The sequence below is a fragment of the Poecilia reticulata genome, chromosome 19 (genome assembly GCF_904066995.2).
Source record: "Poecilia reticulata chromosome 19, P_reticulata-male-v2, whole genome shotgun sequence".
In the NCBI taxonomy this organism is placed as follows: Eukaryota; Metazoa; Chordata; class Actinopteri; order Cyprinodontiformes; family Poeciliidae; genus Poecilia; species Poecilia reticulata.
This window is the reverse complement of record NC_088848.1, coordinates 25,045,628-25,071,695: the sequence shown is the minus strand read 5'-3', so window position 1 is coordinate 25,071,695 and position 26,068 is coordinate 25,045,628. Positions and strand designations below refer to the sequence as shown.

At 40.2% G+C, this 26,068-nt stretch overlaps 1 protein-coding gene across 1 annotated transcript in view; it reads left to right on the top strand.

Moving 5' to 3' along the window:
• Window positions 1-26,068, top strand: part of myo15b (myosin XVB) — a 192,967-nt gene that overhangs the window by 95,865 nt on the left and 71,034 nt on the right. Inside the window, exons 21-28 of the mRNA XM_081600474.1 lie at window positions 5,206-5,320; window positions 12,310-12,485; window positions 18,931-19,024; window positions 22,622-22,684; window positions 22,785-22,842; window positions 23,979-24,103; window positions 25,017-25,112; window positions 25,204-25,439. Coding sequence (XP_081456600.1) covers window positions 5,206-5,320; window positions 12,310-12,485; window positions 18,931-19,024; window positions 22,622-22,684; window positions 22,785-22,842; window positions 23,979-24,103; window positions 25,017-25,112; window positions 25,204-25,439 — 963 coding nt within the window. The remainder of the gene's footprint in view (window positions 1-5,205; window positions 5,321-12,309; window positions 12,486-18,930; window positions 19,025-22,621; window positions 22,685-22,784; window positions 22,843-23,978; window positions 24,104-25,016; window positions 25,113-25,203; window positions 25,440-26,068) is intronic.

The following is a 26,068-nucleotide window of genomic DNA, read 5'->3' as shown; positions in this document are numbered from 1 at the left end:
AGGTAATCCTTTATATACAGAACAGAAACCGCCAAGCTAAAAACTAATTACGAAGTGAATGCTACCAGTCGAAATTTGCATTAATTTCGCGATCTCCCTGCTTTTGCAGCTGCTCCGTTCGCGCCGCTACTCCTTTCCGCTTCTCTTTCACGGTTACTTGCGCAACTTTACTTTGTTTCTCAGCAACAAAATACAGCCCATCGTTATTTATTGAAGATTTTACATTTCCAAAAACACAGGAATCTAATGTTTCGTTTTGTACGTTTGGAAGCTCATTCCCTCTCACATAATCGGAAAAGCCGGGGAATGGCGACGGCGCTTTTGACATTTCTCTGACATTCTGAAAAATATGATTTACGAATTTTAGCATAACTCCGGTTATACTTGGCCTATTAACACAATTTAAAAACTGGTGTGTAGTTTATAATGTGCACTTTAAGCTCAAGTTGAAAGTGAGATTGAGGGAGGCGGAGTCTTGCTGCTACGCCGTAACAAACTAGATATTAAAAAGAGCTTCAAGGTTATGGACCCCTATGATTTAACGGATCGATACTCGCGGATGAAAAATCGATATTTTCCTAGGTTGGAAAATATCGATATATCGATATCGCCGAATTGATTTATTTATACAGCCCTAGTGATAAAAGGGTAAAGAAACCCAAATTGGGCATATTCAGTATTTAGTGGGAACATGCAGAAGCCTTATCTGACTGTTCATCCCTTCCCTCTCCCCTTTTATATGAGTAAAAACTACTCGTATAATCATGTTAATGTTGTAACTTTAAGTTTAATCGGCAGCTATCAAAATAAAAAAAATGTATAAATAAACGAGGTCTTTTGTGGAGGTCTTTTTACGCTGTTTTGTGTTATTTTAAACGCGAAGAGAATCGATCTTTTTACAACTTTTGTTTCTTAAGCCTGACAAAAGTCAGTCAACAGGTTTCCAACACGTAGTGTGCACTTATAATTTTTCATTTCTGATACAAGAGGATGGAAGCTGGCTGACAGCAAGGCACCAAATAAAGACTTCCTGAAAAGATCAGAGTTTTTGGTAAATCCCATTCTAATGTAAAATATGACAGATTACTGGATTAAGGAAATGTCTAGTATGGTATCAAACATGATAACTTTTGAGAATTTGGAAACGGTTACTTTTTATTTCCCAAAGTTATGGGGGGAGAAGAGGAGAGAATGGATATATGAGCTGCCTGAAATAATCTGTTCCCCCTCTAAAAAATTGAAACAAATAAATGTGCCTGCAAGTCTTTAACTGTGTTCATTCCTCTCATCATCAACAACAAAGCCTCTGATTTTGATAACATTTGCTCTTTATTTGCCAAAGTTAGGAGGGGGAACAAAATATTTTTAGCTCTTTAAGCCACCTGAAATAATAGGTTCCCCTTACATAAAATGGACATGTACAGTGAATTATATTTTTTGTTACCTAAAATTTGAATCATTAAATGAAGCTGTACATTTTAGTTTGCAGAAAAACTCCTAGCAAAAGAGGTTGTGGATTTTTCTGTTTTCACTGCGGCGGTCTACAGCATGAGGTTGGACATTGCTGTGAGACTTATTCTTAAAGGTGGTGATTATAACATTAATATTCTTATTTTGAGTATTAATGAAAATTTTTATCATGATTACTATAATTTGTATTTTTTTGATAAAAAAAAATATGTACTTAGCCAAAACTTAATACATCAACATGTGAAAAGTTCCATCCATCCATCCATCCATCCATTTTCTTCCGCTTATCCGGGGTTGGGTCGCGGGGGCAGCAGCTTCAGAAGGGAGGCCCAGACATCCCTCTCCTCAGCCACTTCTTCCAACTCCTCCGGGGGAATCCCAAGGCGTTCCCAGGCCAGCCGAGAGACATAATCCCTCCAGCGTGTCCTGGGTCTTCCCCGAGGCCTCCTCTCGGTGGGACGTGCCCGGAACACCTCACCAGGGAGGCGTCCAGGAGGCATCCTTACCAGATGCCCGAGCCACCTCAACTGGCTCCTCTCAACATGGAGGAGCAGCGGCTCTACTCTGAGTCCCTCCCGGATGACCGAGCTTCTCACCCTATCTCTAAGGGAGAGCCCAGCCACCCTGCGGAGGAAACCCATTTCGGCCGCTTGTACCGGTGATCTCGTTCTTTCGGTCATGACCCAAAGCTCATGACCATAAATGAGGGTGGGAACGTAGATCGACCGGTAAATCGAGAGCTTCGCTTTTTGGCTCAGCTCTCTCTTCACCACAACGGACCGGTACAAGGCCCGCTTCACGGCAGACGCTGCCCCAATCTGCCCGTCGATCTCCCGCTCCCTTCTTCCCTCATTCGTGAACAAGATCCCCAGATAGTTAAACTCCTCCACTTGAGGCAGGACGACCCTCCTGACCCGGAGAAGGCACCGGGGGGCCGTTCCTTCCAACCACGTCTCTCCAGGTCTCTCTGTCATTGCCCACGTGAGCGTTGAAGTCCCCCAGTAGAACAAGGGAGTCGCCAGGAGGGGCACTCTCCAGTACCCCCTCTAAGGACTCCAAGAAGGGTGGGTTATCTGAACTGCTGTTTGGCCCGTAAGCACAAACAACAGTCAGAACCCGTCCCCCCCTCCCGTAGGCGGAGGGAGGCTACCCTCTCGTTCACCGGGGTAAACCCCAACATACAGGCGCCCAGATGAGGGACATCAAGTATGCCCACTCCTGCCCAGCTCCTTTCACCGTGGGCAACTCCAGAATGGAAGTACTTCCAGCCCCTTTCAAGGAGACCTGTTCCAGAACCAGAGCCATGTGTCGAGGTGAGGCCGACTATTTCTAGCCGGAACCTCTCAGCCTCGCACACTAGCTCCGGTTCCTTCCCCACCAGATAGGTGACGTTCCACATCCCAAGAGCCAGCTTCTGCAGCCGAGGAAACTTTCCTTGTTTTCCGTTGACCATCTGTTTCTGATTCTGCCGCACCCTCGCCCCCGCTCAGTGATGACTCACTCCGCACAGTTTCTCCTTCTAAGCCTTTCTTTTCTTACAAAACATAATCAATGTGTTACTTTGTCGACCTATTACTTCAGTATGTTCCTTCCTCACTCATTATCTTTAATCTTAACGATCAGTGATCCTTATACGACAATCAAGCTGTTCAAACCTTACTTTCCATAATGTATTATAACATTCAGCTGATTAAAAGTACAGAACATATATTTTTGATTATACATTACAGACATTCCTTCATTGGCATGTGTATTATTATTTTAAACCTGTTAAAAACCATAATCATCATTAAATCATTATACAAGGTTTACTGTTATTTCTCAGGCCTTTATTCCGTTTTCTGCGTGTACCTGGACAGATCTCACATGCTTATACCAGGTTTCACGACACTTACCAATGCCCGACTGACTTTCTCAACTCTGTTTATTTTCAGAAATTACTCTCCTTCCTACCTTTCTGCTTCTCCTCAGCTTCCTCTAAAATATCAGATCCTTCTCCCGTTTCTTCTCAAACTCTTCATTCTTCGTTTCTGCTTCAGACTCTCGCAACCCATTTCTCTTCTTCGGTCATAATCTGACTATTCAGGTCCTTTATCGCCTCTCCATCTTCCTATGCTTGCACAGGCATCTGACATGATGGCAAACCAATTTTATCATAATTATCATCATCATTCTCAGTTTCTCTGATATCTTGACAGGATCTCACAATTTCTCCTCTTCCGACTTCTCGGAAGTTTTGTCTTTACTTCTTGGCGCCTCGTTGGCATCCTCTATCTTTCGGCTTCTGCTTCGCGTCTTCTCACAATTTCAGATAATTTTCTCACCTTCATAAAATCTTGTATTCCATCTCCTTCATCTTTAATCATGCAGAGTCATTTCCTTAGCAAGCATACTTGATCTCCCACCTTACTTTCCCTAGTGTCTTTGACGCCGGCTCGGTCCCCTTAGTTTATTTTTGGGGGGAAGACATCTCTAATTTTCATACACAGCAGCTCATTCTCTCTGACAGCAGTTTTCAGCGCAACGTCTTCCTCCTGGGTCTGAGAGCCAAAGACTTTCATTTGTCAATTAAACTTTCTAATACCACTCTCTCTGTGCATGAGTCTATCCAGGTTGAATTCACAGTAATTGCGGTGATGAGAGAAATATGGTGTGTGCTGAGCTCAGAAATTTTTCAGAAATGTATGTAAAACACTGGGGAGGAGTGTCAGTTAGTCCTGTCCCATCACTTTGCTCTGAAGCACCTGGACAGAAAACCATAAGCCCAAGAGAAATTTCGAAAACATTTTACCGGAGCAGGCATTCGGTGCGATTTCATGACCAACTTTCATACCAATAGTACAAGTTTTGCGGCCATGAGAGCGATTTCAAAATTATTTTGGGGTCAAAATTCCACCCTGTTTCTCACTCTAAAAAAGCGGCAGTTGGTGTCAGTTACACTCTGCGTTTCGGCAGTTGAAAATTTTGCTGGTTATTCGCTTTTTATTCGCAGTCATAACTCCAATTCCCAATAAAAATAATAGCTCCCTTCCTGGGATTGAGCTGCACGTTTTGATACCACTTTTGTGGGTGGGCACGCAGCGGTACAAGCCGCATTAACGGTAATGGAAAAAGATGTTATAATAAACAGACATAGTATTGGGTGTCGAACAATAGGTGCCTGCCATGCATTACATGGGAGGCAGTGATTGCCATGCAAGTTCTAAAGAGCAGCTCAACTATCATGTGAGTGAGACACAAAGGAAGGCAGACACACATGGAGGCAATGTGGGTGGGCATTGTGGGTGGGCACGCAGAAAAAGCGTGCCCACTAATGCCTCCAATGCATGGAGGCAGTGACTGACTTGCTTTGCAAGTCAGTCACTGCTCTCCCTATGCATTGCTATGGCATGCCCCTAATTAGAGAAGTTCTATTGGGTGTAGAACAATAGGCGCCTGCCATGCATTACATGAAGGCAGTGACTGCCTTGCTTTGCAAGTCAGTCACTGCTCTTCCTTATGCATTGCTAATGGCATGCCCCAATGATCAAAATGCAAACCCAGGAGAAAGTTAAAAAAAACAAATAACCAGAGTTCCTGACACCGGGCGTGATACCTTGACAAAACAACAGAGAGGTGGGAAACAGCAAGGGTTTTGGGGGACGCAGGTTGACTGGGAAAAAAAGAAAGGGGGCTTTGAAGAAAATGGGTTGAGCACCACTGATCTAAGTAACTGTTCTTACTATTCTGTTGTAGGTATGGATTTCTACTGAAGCAAAAGCCCAGTCACTTGTCAGAGACAGAGCTGTCAGTAAATCTGCTAAACATGGTTGATGCTGAAGAAGGACATTACCAGCTAGGACTCACCAAGGTAATAAAACTTTTATCTTTGTTGATAATTACCCATGAAATTAAATTGAGGTTCATTTACTGATTTTCCACAATCGTAAATTGTCATATGAATTCAAATTTTTGTCAGATTAAAAATACCTTCTGAAAATGACGACCTATATAGTTAAAACCAGACGTTTACATAAAAACTATATAAAACTATATGCGTTTGTTCAGTGTCTTATGTGTCAATTAAAATTACCAACATTTTTCAATAGTTTACACTGTGGGCTTACCGGTATGAGGATATTCAGCGAGATTTTTATAAAGATTTTAATCTTGCCCTGGAATTACCTACATTGTTGCCACCTGAGATTTTCATAGCATGGGACAATTTACCCAAGAACACACAAAGTTCATTTGAGGCTACCAAAAAGCATCTCCATGACACGTTTGGCCAAAAGAATGTTATTGCCTCATTTCAGACTTTTCCCAATGCACGTCATTGGCTGCCAAATGAAGCGATGGAAATCTATGCTGCAGATAAATGTTGTCTAGTGAAAGAGGCATTCCCAATTTTGAGAAAAATGTGAGTGAGTAGTACATGAAAATGTCCCGTTTCATTGCTGGTTTGGATCAGGACCTGGATACAGATCAAGTGCAACAAGAGTGGGGTGAAGATGTTTCAGGAGACTTTTGAGGTTGCAGCAGGAGCAGAGTGGGCTTGTCAGGCTGCTCATTTAATATCACCAGTATTGCCAGGTGCTGCAGCAGAAGATGTAAGCACATCCCCTTCTGTAAATACTGTTTCCAGCGAGCAATAGTATCTGAAAACTGCCATACAAAACCTCACTAGTAATGTAAAGGACCTCAGTAAAGAACTAGGGACACTGAAAATGAAGTTGGATAACAGATTCACATTCACCAACAAGACAGTTTTGCCAGCCCTCCCCTGAGTATGGGCACCGATATGGGTGCAGTCAAAATGACAATCTATACAGCAGGGGCTATAGATCTGGTTTGCCTTCTTTCAGGGCCAGCATTGAAAAATATTTAAGGTCCAGTGGCTTCTACAATGAGGGCAGTAGAGGACGTCACCAATCACCTGGGAGACACCCGTCTGATGGAGGCGGAGGAGCCTAAGCCCTCAATGAAAACATGAGGGCTTAGGCCCTCAAAATTTTGGTCCTGAATTTTTTCAGGACCAAAAATGCATGGCACCTCCACCTATGTGTAGTTGCCAACCAGCTGACTACCGTTCCAATCATAACTATCCAGGCTACTCAACTGATGGATTCTACTATCAGGGAAACAAACACTAGCACTATTATGTAAAACACTTAGAAATGCCTTGCTGCTGAAATGTGCTATACAAATAAAATTTGATTGATTGATTGACTAGCTGTTGAGGAGGGGTGCTCATCAGCTTACTCAAATTTTTATTTAAATGACAGTGGAATTGCTGGAGTTGAAAATGGTGTCACTGCCACACACATTATCTAGCGTGGTAAGTGGGTAATCACCCACTTACCACTTTTTTCTGAAGGTAAGGGAATCCCCTTACCTTCAGAAACTAGCACACTGATGGCAGCAGTAAGTGATTTTACCTTGTATACGAATGGGATCTTAGAGGGGTCTGACACACACATTATGTTGGATTCAGGCTCCCATATGTCATTTATAAGTGAAAAAAACTAAGTCTATTGCTGCATCCTTGAAAAAACTGTCTTATCAAAAGCAGTGATGGACCACAATTTGGACACTTTAGGCACCATTGAAGTGACTTAAAATGGGCTCACATACTTTACACCATGATATGCAAGTGATGAGGAATGTCAGGGAAGGCACTCTCCTTGGTATGGACTTTCTACAACTCCATAATGCAGTTCTAGATTTTGGTCGGAGAATCTGCAATTTTATGGAGCAGATATTTATCTCTCAGAAAAACCCAATTGTCTTTCTTAAACTGTACAGCACATATAATAAAATGTACAGTGGTTCCACCACATTGTGAGATCAACTGTGAGGTATTATCCTGTTGTGCAGATTGCTGTTCCAAGTGGTCAACAAAAGGAAGCGTTCAGGGCACTACATGGCCATTCTCTTGCTGGACATTTTGATGCAGTAAAGACTTTACAATGTGCTCAGGCCAGATGCTACTGGCCTTAGATGTCTCAAGATATAACTGAGTGGGATCTAGAATATGTGGTGTGCAAGGCACGGCTGCCGCCAACACCCTGTCAGCAGGCCCCTTTGAAACATGTTGTTTCAAAGCCGTTTGAAAAAATAGCTATGGATTTCACAGAATTGCCCCTCACTACTCATAGAAACAGATACATGCTTGATGTAATGGACTATTTCATGAAGTACATTAACCTGGTCTGGAAGTGATTACTTCCAGACCAGAGAGCTGTAGTGAAGTGTTTGAGGATTACATTTGTCGCCATGTTGTTCCCCACACCCTACACACAGACCAGGGATGCCAGTTTGATTCAGACCTTATTAAATGTCTGTGTTCAAGTATGGGTGTATACAAAACAAGGACATCTCCATATCATGCAATGTCAGATGGCATGGTGGTAAGGTTTAACAGACCAGTTAGTCAAGTACCTAAAGGGGGTGAATGGGATGAACACATGAAGCAGGTTGAGTTTGCATACAGCACTCATATACACTCCACTACAGATTTCATCCCATTCTTTTTGGTTCATGGTAGGGAAGCTTATTTACCAGCTGATCTTTTCCGTTGCTAGGCAAACACCCATATGTGCACCTAATGAGTTTGCTACTAGTGTCCTAAACGAGCTGTGTTCTGCTTTTGACACTGCAGCTACTAACATTGCTGCTGCAGCCTTACAACAGAAGGCTGCAGCAGCAACATTGTGACAGACAAGTGAGACTTGAAGCTTATGATCCCGGGATTTAGTGTGGGTTGTCATGCCTTCTTTGTCTATGCAGGGCTTAAAGAGCTCCGGCTGGGGGCCGGATTTCTGGCTTTTAACCAAACGGTCCGCCTCAACCAAAACTGTAGTCTCCTGGACCCTTCTAGACCGGAGGTGACACATCTAAATTTGCAGTACCGTAATTGCGCCACACATAGCGCTATCTGAAAAATTCCAACGGTTTCTGAAAGGGGAGACGTTGCACTTTCCAGCAAATATCGGGTTGATACGGCAACTTTACAGCTGCAGCTGCAGAAAGTGTAATTAATCCGGAGGGCACTCTTTAATAGACGGTAAATTGCGAAAATAACTTGCTGGATATTGAAAGTTCCGGTTGTTATGGATACATGGGTAAGTATATCATCTCACAGGATATTTAAAGAACTACTTACAATTAAAATAAGGAAGATTTATTTAGTCAGACATTTGAAACTTAGGCGTAAAGAGCTCCGTCTGGGGAACAGACTTTCAAGCAAAGCGAGCATTGGACCAAACGGCCCGCCTCAACTAAACTGGCAGACATCTTTGTCTATTATCTACAATCAGAATTCTAGCTCCCGTGTTCTTGACCAATGACTGTAAATCGGTTTGTAGAAAAAAAGCCCGTGCGTTCGGTTCGGCGGTTAAATGCGATATGAAAGAAGATGGAGTTTGTCTCACCCGGTAAAGAAACATGTTTAGTTGGGAAAGGAATTAAAAACAAGTGGCGCAGGGCATGGCTAGAGGAAAGGGGACAAGACGGAAAGTTGGAGGACATTTTTACAACAGGGGGCGCTGGGATTCCTTTGGGGGCCGTTTGGTCGAAGGTAAACTTTACACCTTAAATGCACAACAATACCAATTTAGACTTTGAGCAACTTATTAAAACTGGATTGTGTAACATTAAATCATGCCTGGCTGCAACTGTATTGATGGCAGCTCTCCTTCTATTCAGTGTTTGTAGCTTTTGGCGCAGCTCCGCTCCTGCTAGTAGCTTCACCGCATCAGGTCAGCGTTACACCGGCTGATGACGTTGCTGTGATTCACTTTGTCTGGTGTCAGATTTTCTAATACTTTATGTTTTATTGAGGATTTTTGTAAATCCTCAATATCAATGTGATCATGTCAAAGCAGCAACTTATATTAAAAAGTGTTTTATTGTCCGTCTGGATGCTGCCCGCTTCCATGGAAGGACAACAGAAAATCGCTCTTATAAACATGTAATTGCTAAAATCACGATACCCTGACTTTGTATCACTTTGAAAAATGAACCCATTTAAATAAAGAAATCAATAAATCCCTCCATGGGTGATACCACGATAGAGAGCGTTCATTTTATAGCGTTAACACGGTGCTGTAAGTGGTCCGGTATGAAACGGGTGTGATAGAACAACACAGCACTTTTAAATTTAAATAATCAGAATGCAGAAATTGTTTCCGTTGTTTTAAAAGATTTATGTCAGTCTAACCCTCCCACCCCCTCTCCTCTCCCCTGCACCTTAAGAGGTAAAAACAAAACGAAACAAAAAAAAAAAGACGCGCACATTGAGCAAAACTCTGAAACAGGAGAAGCTGGACATAAAACGGAGCGAAGAACTGGACGTGAATTATGGCATAAAAACAGAATCTGACGCTGAGCAGTGAAAAATCAACACATGATGTGAAACACATGACGATTAGGAGGCGCAGCAGGTGATGGTGAAGTCAATAAATGATCAAATAAATCTAGCAACAGGAAAAAAACTAAAGTGGACATAGCAATAAACCGAGAGGATAAAACTAATCAAATGAAACTAAATGGGAAATGAATGAAGAACAAAATGCAAGAATAAACTAAGAAACTAAAGTAAATACAGAGGAATAAACTGGTATGGCAAGACCTTTAGAGCAATAATTAATACAGAGACTGTATGGCAAGAATAAACAGACACTATTTCCAGATAAAAGGTAAAATAATATTGCTGAAGTGCCATGGGTTTGTTGAGACCACATTTAATACTGAGAATAAATATATCTTACAGACCATAACAGTAAAGAACTGATCACTTATTTATGTTTTTAATTATTTTTGATATATTTATTTCTTCAATATTATTTTTCTTGTCAGTGTTAATGTCATGAGGCTGATGACTCCATGACACTTTCAGTTTGACTCATTAGAATTTGAGAACCAGATTTGTTCTTTGTAATTTCTGTCCAGTAAAACTATATAAACTATATAAAGATATAATCCATGTTTCTGTCTCATATTTGTAATGCATTAAAAGGACCTGGAACTTTAGTTTTTCCACTGAAAGCTCTGGTTTGCACAATAAATGTCATGTGGGTGAAGTTTTATGGATGATACTCTGATGTCCCATTCTCCTGAAGGCAGCACAGAGCTGCACCACCAGAAACCGACAGAAACACTGAAGAAAAGAAGAGCCATGATTAATGTAGTTACAGTTCTATCCATGTTTTAATGTTGCAGAGTCGTTTGCAAATAGATCAAAGTTTAAACTGGCATGTTGTTCATCTTTTATCTGGTCATTTTGTGGAATATTTAACAACTAGAAAATGGCACAAAATAAGAATATTTTTTCCACTCTGATTGGCTGCTGTTAGACCTACAGATTTTAACTTGAATTGCATTTTTCTAAGAGACCTGTGAAAATAATTTTTATTCCCATGACTTTTTTGTCTCTGGGAAATTATTTTTGATGATAAATACAGAAACAAGCATACAAATCAAAACATCTACAATAGTGATAGTCATATTAATAATAAAATAGTCGGTGCAAAGTAGCCTACAAATTCTTTGGTGGGGGCGGTGAGGGACCTGGATAAAGGCTGGGGGGGCGCTGGGCTGAAAAAGGTTGAGAAACACTGATTTAGTTGGTAATGTTGCATGTTCTAAATTACTTGCTAAAACATTGACTGAAAGGACTCTTGTATAATGTTGAGGGATTTTTGCCTGTAAGTCAAACCTTTAGGGCACAGACATTTTACATTTTGTTTTGAGTTGAAATGCACTGAAGTCTTATTTAAGTTTGAATTTTTAGCTTGTTAATTGTATTGTTAGAAGCAATTGTTGCACTATTCAAAGACACTTTTTATTAAACTGTGGCAATAGCAACGCTATAGTAAATTTCTATCATAACTACAAGTTTCAGGCTCAGGATTTTTTTTTTTACTTTAAGCCCTGTCTATGCCAGGGGTGTCCAAAGTCGGTCCTCGAGGGTCGGCATCCTGCACTCTCCCTAGTGGTAGTAACAACCTCCTCAGCAAGTCAATGTTCTTAGGCCTTTTAACGAGCCATCATTTGATGCAGGTGTGCTAAACAACCAGGTCCAGTGGCTTCTACTGGACCACATTAAAACATAATTTCATCATGTCTACCTGGGCTCACCTGCGTTTCTCCTCACCGCCTCATCTACAAATCATGATAACAGCAAATGCTGGAGCAATAATCTTATCCTAATGATTATTGCAAGGCAATATAGCATGCAGAGTTTATAATCTGTACTCTTGATTGAATGTAGTTTTTACTTCCACTTTGGTTTTATGTTGCGTTTAGTTTTTATTCAAGTGCATTTTTTATTAATGGAGACTCGGAGTCCATTTTATTTTTGTTTTTGGTTGTTTTGTTTATTTTGTTTACCAGTTCCAGTGTTAAGTGTTCTTTTGAAAATAAAGAGTTTATTTTTGGCAGAATATGCTTGAGTTATTATGTCATTATCATTACGTCAGTTTGAAATGGTCTTCAAACAATATAATCGTTGATCGTAATCAATTTTGAGACAATCTCTCAGAAAAATGTATCATCGTGACAGGCTTTCTTGAGGTACTTGAGTTCCAGGTGAAGGTGAAGACAACAGGCAGCACACAGACAGTTTGTGGCTTGGCAGAGTTGGGCTCTGAGTTCTGGTCACAGAGCGGTCATCCGAAACTTGTGTTTGGACAATCCAATGCAGGACAGATTTCCAGGTCCTTATGGGCAATACAAGGCATTTGTTTCAACCAGAATATAGCTGCAGTGTTGTGTGTACGTTTCACTTGTTTCGTTTAATGAACTAAGTTACTAAAATTATTTTTATGCATTTTTCTCATTTGCTGAATGGGTCTATAGGTGTTTCTTAAAGAGTTTCTGTACCAGAAGTTGGAGGACAAATGGAAGAGCACTCAGACATGGGCAGCTGTCACCATCCAGAGGAACATCAGGGGTTTCCTCTGTAGAAGAAATTTCAAGTTTTTCAAACAAAAAGCAATTGTTCTCCAGAGTCACATCCGAGGACATCAGGCTAGGTATGCAAATAGATGTTTTTGCTAAAATTTTCTTAAGTGTATAATATGTCAGAAGTAAAATGCTTAATTTTCAGAAAATTTTATCTTCATTCAAACAATATTTCCTGGATTTTAAAATCCATTAAAGTCAGTGTAAGGTTTAAATAAACAACATAAACCAATTAAAAAATTGTAATAAGTGGCCTTCACCAACATAGTTTTCAACATCAAAACAATAAACATAATTACAAGATTAATTATGTTTTAGTGAGAATGATGTCTTATTCAGGTGTTGGAGTGTCTAGCCCCTTATACTTAGGAGTGGCTTTTTGGGGAAATTGTAGAGGATTATCAATCATATCCAGTTTAGTTAAATCATTAGATGAGTGTGTAATTTAGAACCAATCATATGCAAATGGCAAGGGATTGAAATTTGGCATTCTGACACCACAGTGTTGACAGATTGATTCAGCATCATGCTAATGAATGTCAGCATCATGCTAATGAATGACATGGTTTTAAATCTGTATGAATCAAAGAGTAAAGGAAGACATCCAGCAGCATAACATGTAACTTTCTATTAGAAGAGGATGGGACTAAGGCGATGTCACCAATTGACCATGTGAATGTGATAAGTCTTGGGGGTACTATAACAAAAGTATATATATGGAGCTTCTTTGTTTGCTTTGGCATTTCTGTGCTGATAATCAGTCGGCCTAGCATCATGACCTGTTTGTTCTGAAAATCCTCCAGCTTTCACTTCATCTTCTTGACATGGCGCCACTCTCAGAGCACTGATAACTTAAATGCACATATCCTGAAGTTGAGATATTTTTCCTCCAACAGGTTCCAGAGGAATCACCTCAAACCAGATGTTGGACTGGATTTTATTTCAATGTCATTTGTGATTGTTAGAGCCTCATTTACAACAGTGGAGATATAAAGCTTGAAAAAGGTTATCTTTTTATAGAAAGTCTTAACATCAAAATTTCAACTAAATAAGAAACAAAGAAATAGTTTGATAGAGGAAAAACCTCTCAGATTCTGAGCTCAAAGCAAGATGCCAGAGAGCAATAAGTTTTTTTTAATTAGACAATTTTATTTTACAGTTATCGCTGTTAAATACTTAATGAAACATATTTACCGTGTTTGATGTTTGTTGTGAATGATGTATACTCACAGATGAACGAGATAATTAGTCCAAGTTTGTCATTTATTGAACATTCAGAAATTACAGCGGCTGTAAAGCGCCACAGCAAAGGTAAACAAAGGTAAAATAACCCAAATAGGTGATCAACTCTAAACCACACGCACCTTTTTATTCTCTCTTTGACATTTAAGGACATCCGTTGCTGCGGCAACGGCCTGCACTCCTCGAGCCCAGCACAGATTATGTTAAAAACATTTAGTTCCATTATGATATTAGGTTTTCAGGCTTGATATTTATTTAGCAATTATTAATAAGCGTTCAACTGAATACAGCGGTGGTTGATTAGTTAATTTTAAACTTCTGCTTTGCTAGTTATTTTGGTAATGGAAGAGAAACACACAGAATTGAAACAATAATTACGGAGATTATTATTTTTGTTGGTTCTAGGGTTGCCACCTTTCAGAAATCAAAATAAGCGTGTCGCCCTACTTTCATGTGGTGGGCGTCCACTCCAGTGATAGATATTTTATGGCAGTGTTTTTTATTTTTAAAAAGTGATCCATAAAGCAATCATTTATGCATAGAGGTCCATTAGAGTACCCAAAAATTGTACTCCAATCAGAGTAGTATATAAACATATATATATATATATATATATATATATATATATATATATATATATATATATATATATATATATATACATGTTTAATTAAGCAAGTATAAAAAGTATTTGGTAAACCACTCAAGTACTGAGTAACTCAGTGGTTCCCAAACTTTTCTCCTGGGCCCCCCCAGTGGTTTCCAAACTATTTCTGCCCCCCCTGGCTTTACAAATAGCTGTCTGGTTGAACGATGTGTGTGAGCGAAGGGGGTGGGGGGTGGGTTCTTAGAGACTCCTTGTTATACTCAGTCCCTGCTCCAGACGAACAAGGGGGGTGGGGGAATCAACTTTTTTGGGGGCAAAATGAATCATAGCTGAACATAGACAACAACACCAGCTACAAGCTACTTGTTAACAAGCTTAAGGTGCTGTATTGATATTAGCTAGCTAGTCATCTTTTAGCTAACTTTACCTGCATCCAACAGCTTTACTCAACAGTCTGTTAGTTTGGGGGAAAACTGTGAAAAGTTCTTTGCATTTTGCTGGTTTGCTGCCATGATTCTAACACACTTGCATAGCTCTACACAGCAGCAGCAGGTCTCCTTCACTGCCGCACAGGTGTAAACCCAGCGCGAGTGTCGTAGCGTTCATGTTGCGTTTAAAGGCGGCTCAGGGTTACGACATGTTAACAACGGATTTAACAGTTTTAACTGCTGATAAAAATGACAGAGGACACAGATATGGGAAGTGCGGAAGCCCCTACTGTATCAAATTGACAGAGGAGTTGACCATTCTAAGGTAAAAACCCAGCGCATACAGCGTTCATGTTTTGTTTTTTTTCATCCAGACTGCTTTCCGCGTCCTTCCCCCGACCCCCTGCAATGGCACGGCGCGCCCCACAGTTTGGGAACCTCTGGAGTAACTGATCATAACACCTGATTTAATATTCAAGATGTGTCCTCAGGCAGCCAAAATTCTAAAAGTTATGTCAACAATCTGGTATTTTACAGAGTATTAAAACAAATAAGGAGTCAGGTTTGGAGGCTGGTTCCAGACCAAATTTACCACAGGGGCCAGGATAGTCAGTGTTTTCCCATGGCGACACTTGAAAAAGAATGAAAAACAAAACAAAACAAAAAACAGAGCAATATTTCATCATTTGATATAATAAGTGAGCCAAAGAGCCACTTGTGTCTCCAGAGATCCAGGTTGCTGTTGTGATCTGTGTTTTCTGTGTATTTATTTTGAGGTTTTTCTGTGTTTGCCTGTTCCCCTGTGAGTCTCTGTCTTTCCTGTTGATTGTTCTCAGCTGTGTCTCGTTTCTTTGATTACCCTCCCAGTGTATTTAGTCCCACCTGTTGTCTTTGTCTGTTGTCGGATTCTCGTCGTGTGTACATCCCTGTCTTCCCCGTTGCTCCCTGTGCAACCTGTTCTTTTGGATTATTTCCTCATTAAATCATCATCATCATCACTTTACCTGGGTCTGCCTGCATCCTCTCTCACCTCACCAAAACCAAATCACGACAGTAGGATCCGACCAAAGTGTAGGTGAGAGACGCATGATGCGGACTAGATGGTGGAGCCCGTGGCGGTGGTTCGGAGAAGTTCCACTGGAGGAGTTCTGTGGCGGAGCTCTGCTGTGGGGATTGCGGCTGACGGCGCTACCTCCGGCAGTTGTCGGATCCTCCAGCGGCATGCCGAGGCTGCGCCTGAACCAGCAGCCGCCGGTCCCTGCGCCGAGGCGCCGTCTGTCTCCACCTCCAGAGTTTACCGTGCCCGCTGCTGGTGAGAAGTTTCCTGAGTTTCCTGTGGCCGCTGCTGGTGAGCAGTTTCCAGAGTTCCCCGTGCCCGCTGCTGGTGACCAGCCCCCAGAGTTCTCCGTGCTTCCCGAGTTTCCTGTGGCTCCGCCGCCCGAGTTTACGAACGAGCCTCTGCCTCCCAGGACTCCGACCGAGCTTCCTAGTGCCCCCTGGCTCCGACCAAGCTTCCTAGTGCCCCCTGTGCTCCGACCGAGCTTCCTAGTGCCCCCTGTGCTTCGCCTCAGACTCTGCCTCCTGAGTTTCCTTGTGCTCCGCCTGAGACTCTGCCTCCCGAGTTTCCCTGTGCTCCGCCTGAGACTCTGCCTCCCGAGCTCCCTGCATCCGCTGCCAGTGAGCAGCCCCCCAGCGCTCTGTGTCGGCTGCCAGTGAGCAGCCCCCCCGAGCTCCCTGCATCCGCTGCCGGTGAGCAGCCCCCCGAGCTCCCTGCGTCCGCTGCCGGTGAGCAGCCCCCCGAGCTCCCTGCGTCCGCTGCCGGTGAGCAGCCCCCCGAGCTCCCTGCGTCCGCTGCCGGTGAGCAGCCCCCCGAGCTCCCTGCGTCCGCTGCCGGTGAGCAGCCCCCCGAGCTCCCTGCGTCCGCTGGCGGGCGACGCCGTACTGCCCACGGCAGGACCCGCCTTGTTGGAATATTCTAAATAAGTCTCTTAGCATCATATTAAAACATTCTATAAATTATTTTGACTGTATTTTATTGTAGTATTTAAAAGTTGAAAAATTGTACTCTGTAGTGGACATTTGCAATTAATTTCTGTTTTTTTCTGTATCCATCCATCCATCTATCCATCCACCCACTCATTCATCAATCCATCCATCCATCCACCCACCTACCGATGGATGGGTTGGTGGGAGGATGGATGAATGGGTTGGTGGGAGGATGGATCGGTATCCATCCACCCATCCATCCTCCCACCAACCCATTCATCAATCCATCCACCCACCCATCCATCCTCCCACCCACCCATCCATCCTCCCACCAACCCATTCATCCATCCATCCACCCACTCACTCATTCATCCATCCACCCACCCACTCATTCATCCATACATCCACCCACTCATCCATCTATCCATCCGTCCACCCACCCACCAATCCAACCGATCCATAGATTTCATAACTTTTGATCTTCAATGGCCTAGACTAGTGGTGCCAAAAGTTGGTCCTTGAGGATCGGCATCCTGCATGTTTTAGTTCTCACCCTGGTGGTAGTAACAATTTCCTCAGCAAGTCAATTTTCTTCGTAGGCCTTCGAATGAGCCATCTTTTTATCCAGGTGCGTTAAACTAGGGAAAGAACTAAAACATGCAGGGTGCTGACCCTTGGACCCTTGCTTCTGCCTTGCTTTCTTTGGTTCAATGCTGATAAATTAGCACAATATTTACTGCTCATGAAGTTTACATCCAACAGTCCAGATCCAGTATGCAAATAGGTTGCTTTTTTTTCTATTAGTTTTAGATTACTGAAATGTCTCTCCCCAAGTGCAATAGTCAAAAGCAACGTGCAACTACACATAAAGCAATCCAGACTTCTCAGAAATGCTATGTAGTTGCGTTTTATTCAAGCTGCAATATATATAACTTTAATAAAAAATGTTTTCTCCATATTAGTTAAAGCTGTCACCATGTAGTAGTTTGTTATGAGACAGATAATCTGTGAAAATAATCAATCTCTTCTATCTTCTTCCTGAACTATTACTGGTTAAAGTAATGCACCGTTCTGACCAAACAACCAATCAGAACTCTTAGCACTGTCAATTAGCCTCATTCACTTATCAGTACAAGAAGCCGTTTATCTGTCGTTATTGGTAGCTATGCTGAGCATTCACAGTTTGAATCTGCACAGCTCTGTGCAATGCTAGCTGCAGAATGGGGGGAGGAAGGATGAGCAGCACCATATGAGATTGTGATTGACAGCACTAAAACTCTCCTGCCACTGACTGGTTGTTTCCAACACAGGGAGAAGGCAGAGGAAATATATTTTTCACAGATTACCTCTCATACCATACTGTCACAACATAATGACAGTTTTAAAAAATATGTGAAAAAAATATTTATAAAAAAGTTACATAATGCAGCTTTAATTTCACTCAGGAGAGGACGGATCAGGAGGGACGTGGGTTAGGACTGCTGCTGACTGACTCATCTGTTGTTGAGTGGTAAAAGGTCCAAGGGACAAGTTAAATATATGAATATGTTAGTAATGTTTTTTCTTAATTCATGAAATGCGAGTGAAAAGGAGGCAAACAGTAGTCACACTGGGTTACCTCTCCCTACCTCTCTTTTTTTTGAAAACCTGATTTTATAGCAGCATAATAACTGCCACACTTTGTGTCTTCCACTGACTGCTGCTAGCAGCGTCACTCTGAAGCGATGCAATTAGGAACGAACCATTTAACGCAGATAGGGAGGTTCATATATGCATGTGTGTTTTTTCGCCTGGGAGTGGGAACCAGGCGCGGAGCTATGGGTGGGCGGCTGACCCCCGGCCCGGATGGGTGCCCATGGGGGCCCTGGTTTGGAGGTTCCAGGGAGGGAGGAATGGTTTCAAGTCGCTTTAATGTCTGATTATAGACGGAGAAAGTGTGCCCTCGCCTGTTCAGAAAGGTGTATGTAATATTAAAGTTACTGTCCCTCAACGGAATATTTAGTAGTCAGTCCCAGTGACTGTTTGACTCACGGTTTAGCCAATGTGCTTCCTGGGTAAAAATGAAACGAGAAATGCGGCCCATGTTCAAAAACATTATTTAGTACTGATAAAACAAATAAAATAGGTAGAAACTTTCCTCATCTGCAGGAATTTGTGGATAGAATTATTTCTGTTTTCGAATCCATTGCAAAAATAATTGCACCTGCTTTGTTAATTTCCTCTTAAGAGTAACTGCATTATTTCCACTTTTAGGAAGTACTACAAGCGTTTGAGGCAGTCCTTCACCCAGTTTTGGGCTGTTATGCTGATTACTAGGAACACAATTAAGAGGCACCATTGGAGAAAGGTAAGTGTCACAAAAGAAGCACTCTACCCAGCTAAACCAAAGCCAAACATTCCTGGCAACCTCATGTTTTCAAGTTTTATTATACCGTAAATTCTGTTTGCCTGTTATACAACCCAGTTTTATTGCTATTCACAGTTAAGCACATAGCATGCCTCTGACAAAGATAAGAACCATCTGAGACCAAAGTGTAATTCTTTTATTCTATCTTTTTTTTTATTTACTTTTTTTGTTTTATAATATTGGCAGATTTTTATTCTATTTCTCTCCTTTCCTTGAGTCTTTTCTTCCATTCAACCTTAGCTAGCACTCTGCAATTTATGGCTGCAAGTAGGAACGAACCATTTAACGCAGATAGGGGGGTTCATGGCAAATATGCATGTGTGTTTTTTGGCCTGGGAGTGGGAACTAGGCGCGGACCTATAGGGGGGCGGCTGAATTATACTGTAACTTCTAAAAGATATTCATTGCATTTGCTGTCGGAAACTTTTTATGATGTAATTTATAAAACCTGAATAGAAAACTAAGTAGATTTTTCGGAGTTCTATAGATGGTAAATATTCCACAAATGTAAGATTCGGCCTGGACAGCAACACATTCAAATGAATGTAAGTTTCTAAATGATCTTTTGCTGAACTGCAGTTCCTCATTAAAAAGGCAACTCTGCCCCCATTTTTATTTATTCTACACTCGCAAAATTAAAGCTGGGTGGGGCAGCTTTAGTTACTTTTAACTGAAACATGGTTCTCTACTGTTTCAGTTAAAAACACAAGACTTGGTCTCTGTTTGACAATAAAGTCATTTCTAAAAAAATATTTATCTGTTAAGATCTTATATTGGGTAACACAGTGTTTAGTGTTTAGTGTGTAGGTTTTAACTGTGCTTTTTAACAATTAGATTGGCGATTTCGTGTATTGTCATTTTGCTCTGTCCGGTTAAGATTTGAATAGCCTGGGTGAAAACTTGACTCAATTAGATATTTTTTTATCTTTATATATTCCAGTAAAATATGATTAACATCAAGGGTTTTTCCATGAGGGTGTGTTAAACTCTCATGTTTAATCTTTGGTAACAACTTCCTTTTAAAAACTAATCTATTTCTTTTAACTGCCATTCTTATCTTACATTAATCATGTTACCTGTGTGTGCATACACACCCTGACTACACACTCGGCTACACTCTCATCTTGGACTTTAACCTGGCATAGTGAAATTTGAAGCAGCACTGCCTCTCTCCTTCTGTTCTTTAAAACCTGCCCATATGGTGTCTGGCTTCACAGTTTCACCAGGTAGGGTGCTTTATTCCTTGTTTTGTCATTGATATGTGCATGAAATCTTTTCAGCATGTTTTTTTCTTTTATTTCAGCAATTTTACTCTATACACTCGAGGTTAATAAGGAAAAGACTTGTCTTCATCAGATTTCAAGACACTGAAAAGGATTTCCTTTCTCTGTGACTCTTTTTTTCTCTTCTCATCAAGGTTTGATACATCCTCTAAATCTGTTTCAATGTGTTTTAAGTAGCTAAATCAGGTTAATATCCATATGTCATTTTTCTTCAGTTTTACCAGTCAGGTTTTTAGGTTTCCTTATCGTTTTATGAGACTTGAAGTCTGACCTAAGAGCCTTAGTAAGCTCTTGAAGCTCAGTAACGTGATCTTTGGCGACAGCATTCACTGATGTCATTTGAGGGTGTTACATCTCAAAATGTAGTAACAGTGCTTTGTTGATTTAAGAGTGTTATTTATAGTTTTCTGTCTCTAGTTTCTACTAGCAATAAATTGTGTTGCTATATTTTTGGTTCAGTTTTATACAAGCTTTACAGACTTTACACCTAATATGAATAATGCATAGAAATTATTAAGAACATGTGTCTCCAAGTTTTAGGACAAATACCGACAATTTTCTTGATTTGGATAATTTGTTTGAAGAAAACTGTATTTTCTGTCCCTACTGAGTCTTATGCCATGCAGATCTTCATTTCTTCAGACTGTAAGACAGGAGCAACTATTTTGACCCATTTGATCCACCACAGAATAGTGAGATGCTTTCTTGACATGTTTTCGGGGGTGAATGTTGCCCTTTGACAACTCATAATGCAGTTAGTTTAGATTTTTTTTAAATTGAGTTTACCAATGTATATGACAATTCTAGAATTACCATATCAAAACTGACCTACAGCAAAATGAAAGGTCTGTTTTGATATGGTAATTCTAGGATTAATCTTGAAAAAATTTGATGGATCTGGTGTGAAGCCAACAAAGTAGATTTGATTAATTACAATATGCAATATCTTTTATTGCCTCTCCTCGGGCTGCCACCTTATCATGGTGGAGGAGTTTGAATGTCCCAGTAATTCTAGGAGCTATGCTGTCAGGGGCTTCATGTCCCTGGTAGGGTCACACAAGATGAGGGATCAGACAAAGTGCAGCCCAAAGACCCCTTATGATGAATACAACCATTGGAGACAGTGTTCCCTCACCCAGAGGCGGGTCACCAGGGCCACACTCTGGAGCCAGGGCATGTGTGAAAGAGTGTGTAAGGAATTATGGTGCACTGAATGATATTGTCAGCGTGTGAAGAAATTAAAACAACAAGTAATAATAGCAATGATAATAATAATAAATCCATAAATTATCGGTAAGAGGCACCTAAAATAAACATACAATAGATTGATTAATAGAGTTAAAAGTTCTTTGTAGATTGTTTACAAGAATAACACAATTTATTCAAAGTTATTTTTGATGAAAAATAACTTTTGTATAGTAGATTTTACAAAAAATGAATATACATAGTTATTTTATGTATTATAATTGTTTTTGTCCTTCCTTTTTTCTTTCTTAGCGTTCTCTCTTTCTGAACTATTCTTTCTTTCCCATGCCATGTAATTCCAATATTATAAAATTAGAACCTGATAATCAGTTTGTCGGCTCTGATTGATAAAACATGGTTTTGGTTTGATAGTGTGTTGTTTTTCTGAAAGCAACCTCAGAAATAAAGCAATCTTATGCAGTCTTTGTGTTCGTTTAGTGGAAACATTATATAATATTTGTTTCTTCATCAATAGGAGCACACACCCATGTCTTAATCTTTTATCAATTTTATGTTACACTATGCAAATACTGAATTATGCATCAATATTAACAGCAGTTAAAGCACTGCTGTTGTACTTTGTACAAAGTAAAGTTTGTACTTTTTCGAATGTACAAACTTCGTGTAAACTCAGGATTAAACCAATATTGATATTTGCTGGAGCTACCCTCACACATTGTATAGTGTTCTTTCTGTCACTTGTAAACGTTCTGATAGAATGACAGCAATGCTGGACTTTTGGAACTGTGTGGCTCATTGCGTGAGGAGGGGCCATAACATTATGGGTGTAACACAAGTATATTAACAGGAGCTGCGCCTAAGAATAGGTATGATAGAAAACACTCCTTGGACAGTGATTGGGGACAAAGATCACTAAAAGAACGCAAACACTACAATCCCACATATAAGGAGTCCTACAGTGGATTAGCAGCAAGTCTGAGATGAAGAACATTAAACGAGGATTAGGATTCAGGATTACAAATTGAGGATTCATGCTTGTTGATTTCAGGAATTACACAAGAAGAACAAAGTTAAAACAGCTAAAAAGACAAAGCTCATCTCGTCAGGGATGGTAAGAGGATAATAGGAGCAAATTATTTCTCTGCTTTACTTATTTCTTCTCCAAGTTTTTTATTTTTAATTTTGATAAAAAGACATTATATTTTGTTTAGGATGTAGGGATGTTAGAGATACCTGCTGAGCTGTCCGCCAGACTCCGCAGTGCAGCAGGTAAGTTTTGAAAGAAGCTATTTGAAAAATTATAGGGTTCATATAATATCACAGGAAATCACTCCAAGCAAGGTGATCCTATTGATCAGAAAATCTTAATTGAAGATTCTTACCATTACACTGTATTTAGATTGTTTCTGGTCTCTTTATTTATTTTTCTACATTTGCTCAGTTTGTTCTTTTATACCTTTGAGTCACTGATGTTAGTAAAAGCTGAACAAATAGTATGGCTGGAATTATTACTTTTTACTACTTTGCTAAACATTTGAGTGCACAGTAAAATATAGTCAGAGCCCTATAATTGCTAAAACATGCATTTTTAAATGCTTTTTGTTGTTTGCTGTAATAATGGCCATTTCTGATATCAAACTCCATTATCAAAAGAGTTTGAAGAGATTTTAAAAATCCTCACTTCATATTTGCCAGAGAGAGAAAAGAAGTAATCCAGACTAGCGTGGAGAGAACCTTAGTATCCCTCAGCTCTTGACTTCAGAGGTTGCTAAAGTCCACGTGGCCAAAAAGCATCTCATTTCTGTGACATGGTAGCATGGTATTTGTAAAGAGCGTATTTGCATACGTACTTACTCATGTAAGTACTGAAATTACTACATTAGTTAACTTCATTTCCCAATTTTTCCCCTTTTAGTATTTTTACCTCTGTGGTACATCAGTTTTCTAAATCCAACTACTTCTCAGATCTGTTACAGCTAGACTATTTTGGCAAATGTAAAGCTGCCCCTGCAATTTACATTTCTGGTGCTGCATGATAGGTTGGTCTGGGTCCCATTAACACCATCTTTGGCTGGGCCTCTGTGTGCAACAGCCTGGCCTGCCTTCACTGGTTTAAACCCTATATGGAGTGGAAAAACACAGTCTGTCCACAGAGAATTTTACCTGTACATCCAGATTTGTAACTCTGGGCCAGACCCATTGCATTCTGCATATCCTCTAAAAGTAGTTCTAACCATTTGAAGGGTTTATTTTTATATAACAAATAAATCAAACGTTTTAGAAATGTTTGATATTTGATGTAAGGATAAAGTCAAAAATACAAAGACATTGATGTGTTGCATCTTTGGAATCTCGCATGAAATAAGTCATTTTGAGTTTTTCTATAATTACTGTTTTTCCACTAGGGGGCCACCACAGATCACAGATTACAGAAGTTGCACCTCCACAGGTGAAGGCAAAACATAAGCTGAGCCTTCCTCAAGACATTGACAGATATCCATTCTCTCGCTTTGCCAAGTCTACATTAAAGGTTTGTTCCCACTAATTACACTGACAACGTTTTTAATGCCTCCTCTTCTTGATTTACTATGTAACATAAAAATGAACCTAGATTTTGCAATACTTCTCAAGATCATATGGATCAGAAAAACCAATTGTTCAGAAATCTTCTACTGAGTATTGCACTGCTCCTCTTCACAAATCTGCTTTTAAATTATGCATATTTTTACAAATATGGTCTGCACTGGTTTTTATGGTCTAATTTTTGCATTTACATTTAATGTCTCTTGCTGTTTGTACTGAAACTGCCTAAAATCTGTGATCGAGAGGTTTTTATTTCTGGTGATGTGTGGTTATTTTTTTTGTTCTTTACCATAACGTATTCATCAAAGAAGGCAGTAATGTCAAAATCCAATTCTTACATACTGTTGACTGAAATAGTTTTTACCCTGCACAATCAGGAAGTCTCATTTGCAAGTAGATTCTACTGCTAGAAGATGTGTGCAAAAGGAAATGAATTCCGATTTATACAATTTGCTTCTGTGTCAGTACAGATCAGAACTAAGCATGTCTACAACAAGAAAGATTTTTTTTTATAATGATGGCACAGCTATTTGGGAAAGTTGTACAGTACTTCATAGGAAAGACTGAATCTTAGGCTTTAAGAAAAATCTATACTTTCTTAGATTTTAAATAAAATGTCTTTTAAAGGAAGTGAAAGTGTTATCAATCTTCATTTATTTCACTTTAAAAAGAAACATTGTGAACAGTCTCCTCATTGTTCAGACCATTTATTCTGATGGTGGTCAAAAAAAAAGTCATCAGGTTTTAAGGGGTGAAAGTTGAGAATAAATACATAGAAAATACATACAGACATGTTCCCAGGATGAAAAATATGCATTTAATGTATTCAACTAGTCTTTCTCACTGCATGTTGTCCTCAGGATACATGGAGCCAGCCTCAGGGATACCCGCTTCAGAAACCTCTCATGCCTTTGGAACCTGAATATTCCAGAGTGGCCTTGGAGATAAACAAACTGGTATGAGGATGTTTGGATGTTCTATCTTTTTGTATGCTGTCAACTGTCATTCCATCAATCCATCTTCGCCATTTTGCATCCCTCTCCACAGATCTTGCGATTTTTAGCTGAATCAGATATTACCATCTGGCAGGAGCAGGTGTTAGGTAACTATATAGTGGAGAAAGGCCAACAACAGCCGGCCTTGAGGGATGAGATCCTTGTTCAGTTAGTGTCCCACACATTGGACAAAAAGGAGGAACAAGACAGTCTGAGGGGATGGCTCCTGCTGGCCTGCTGCCTGAGTGCTTTCACACCTTCACCAACACTGGACAAAGCATTGCTCAAGTAGGTGCTACACTTCAGATTATCTGCTTTTTTGCTGTCATAATCTACTTTTAGATGTCATTTATTAAAATGACAATGCTTGAATTCCATTCAAAAACTGAACATCCATCCACATCCAGTGAATGAATACGTGTCACTTTTTCTCCACACCAACAAACACCACAGGCTGTAGCCCCATTAGCTACAAATAAACAATGATCAGGAAACAGTCAGGGAACAATTCTTAAATTAAAGCGATCAGAAGTCAGCAAGACTCTGAATGAATGATGGGCAGTGGGATTATATTCCTCAGATTGCTTTCCCTCCGCACCAGACACGCTCCAAAAGTGTCTCACCATCAACACGTTTTATAAATGTTTGATTTTTGATGTAAGGATAAAGTCAAAAATACAAAGACATTGATGTATTGTGTTTTTGGAATCTCACATGAAATAAGTCATTTTAAATTTTTCTATTTTGATTATCAATTAAAATCAACTGAACAAAAGATACATGGACTGTTTTGTCATGCATACTAACTAACCAGAGTTGTTTTTATTTTCTTAATAATAATGGAGTCTTATTTTTTTTATATTTACTTTAATTAAAATGATATGGCTGATTCATAGCATTTTAATTATAATTGTTTG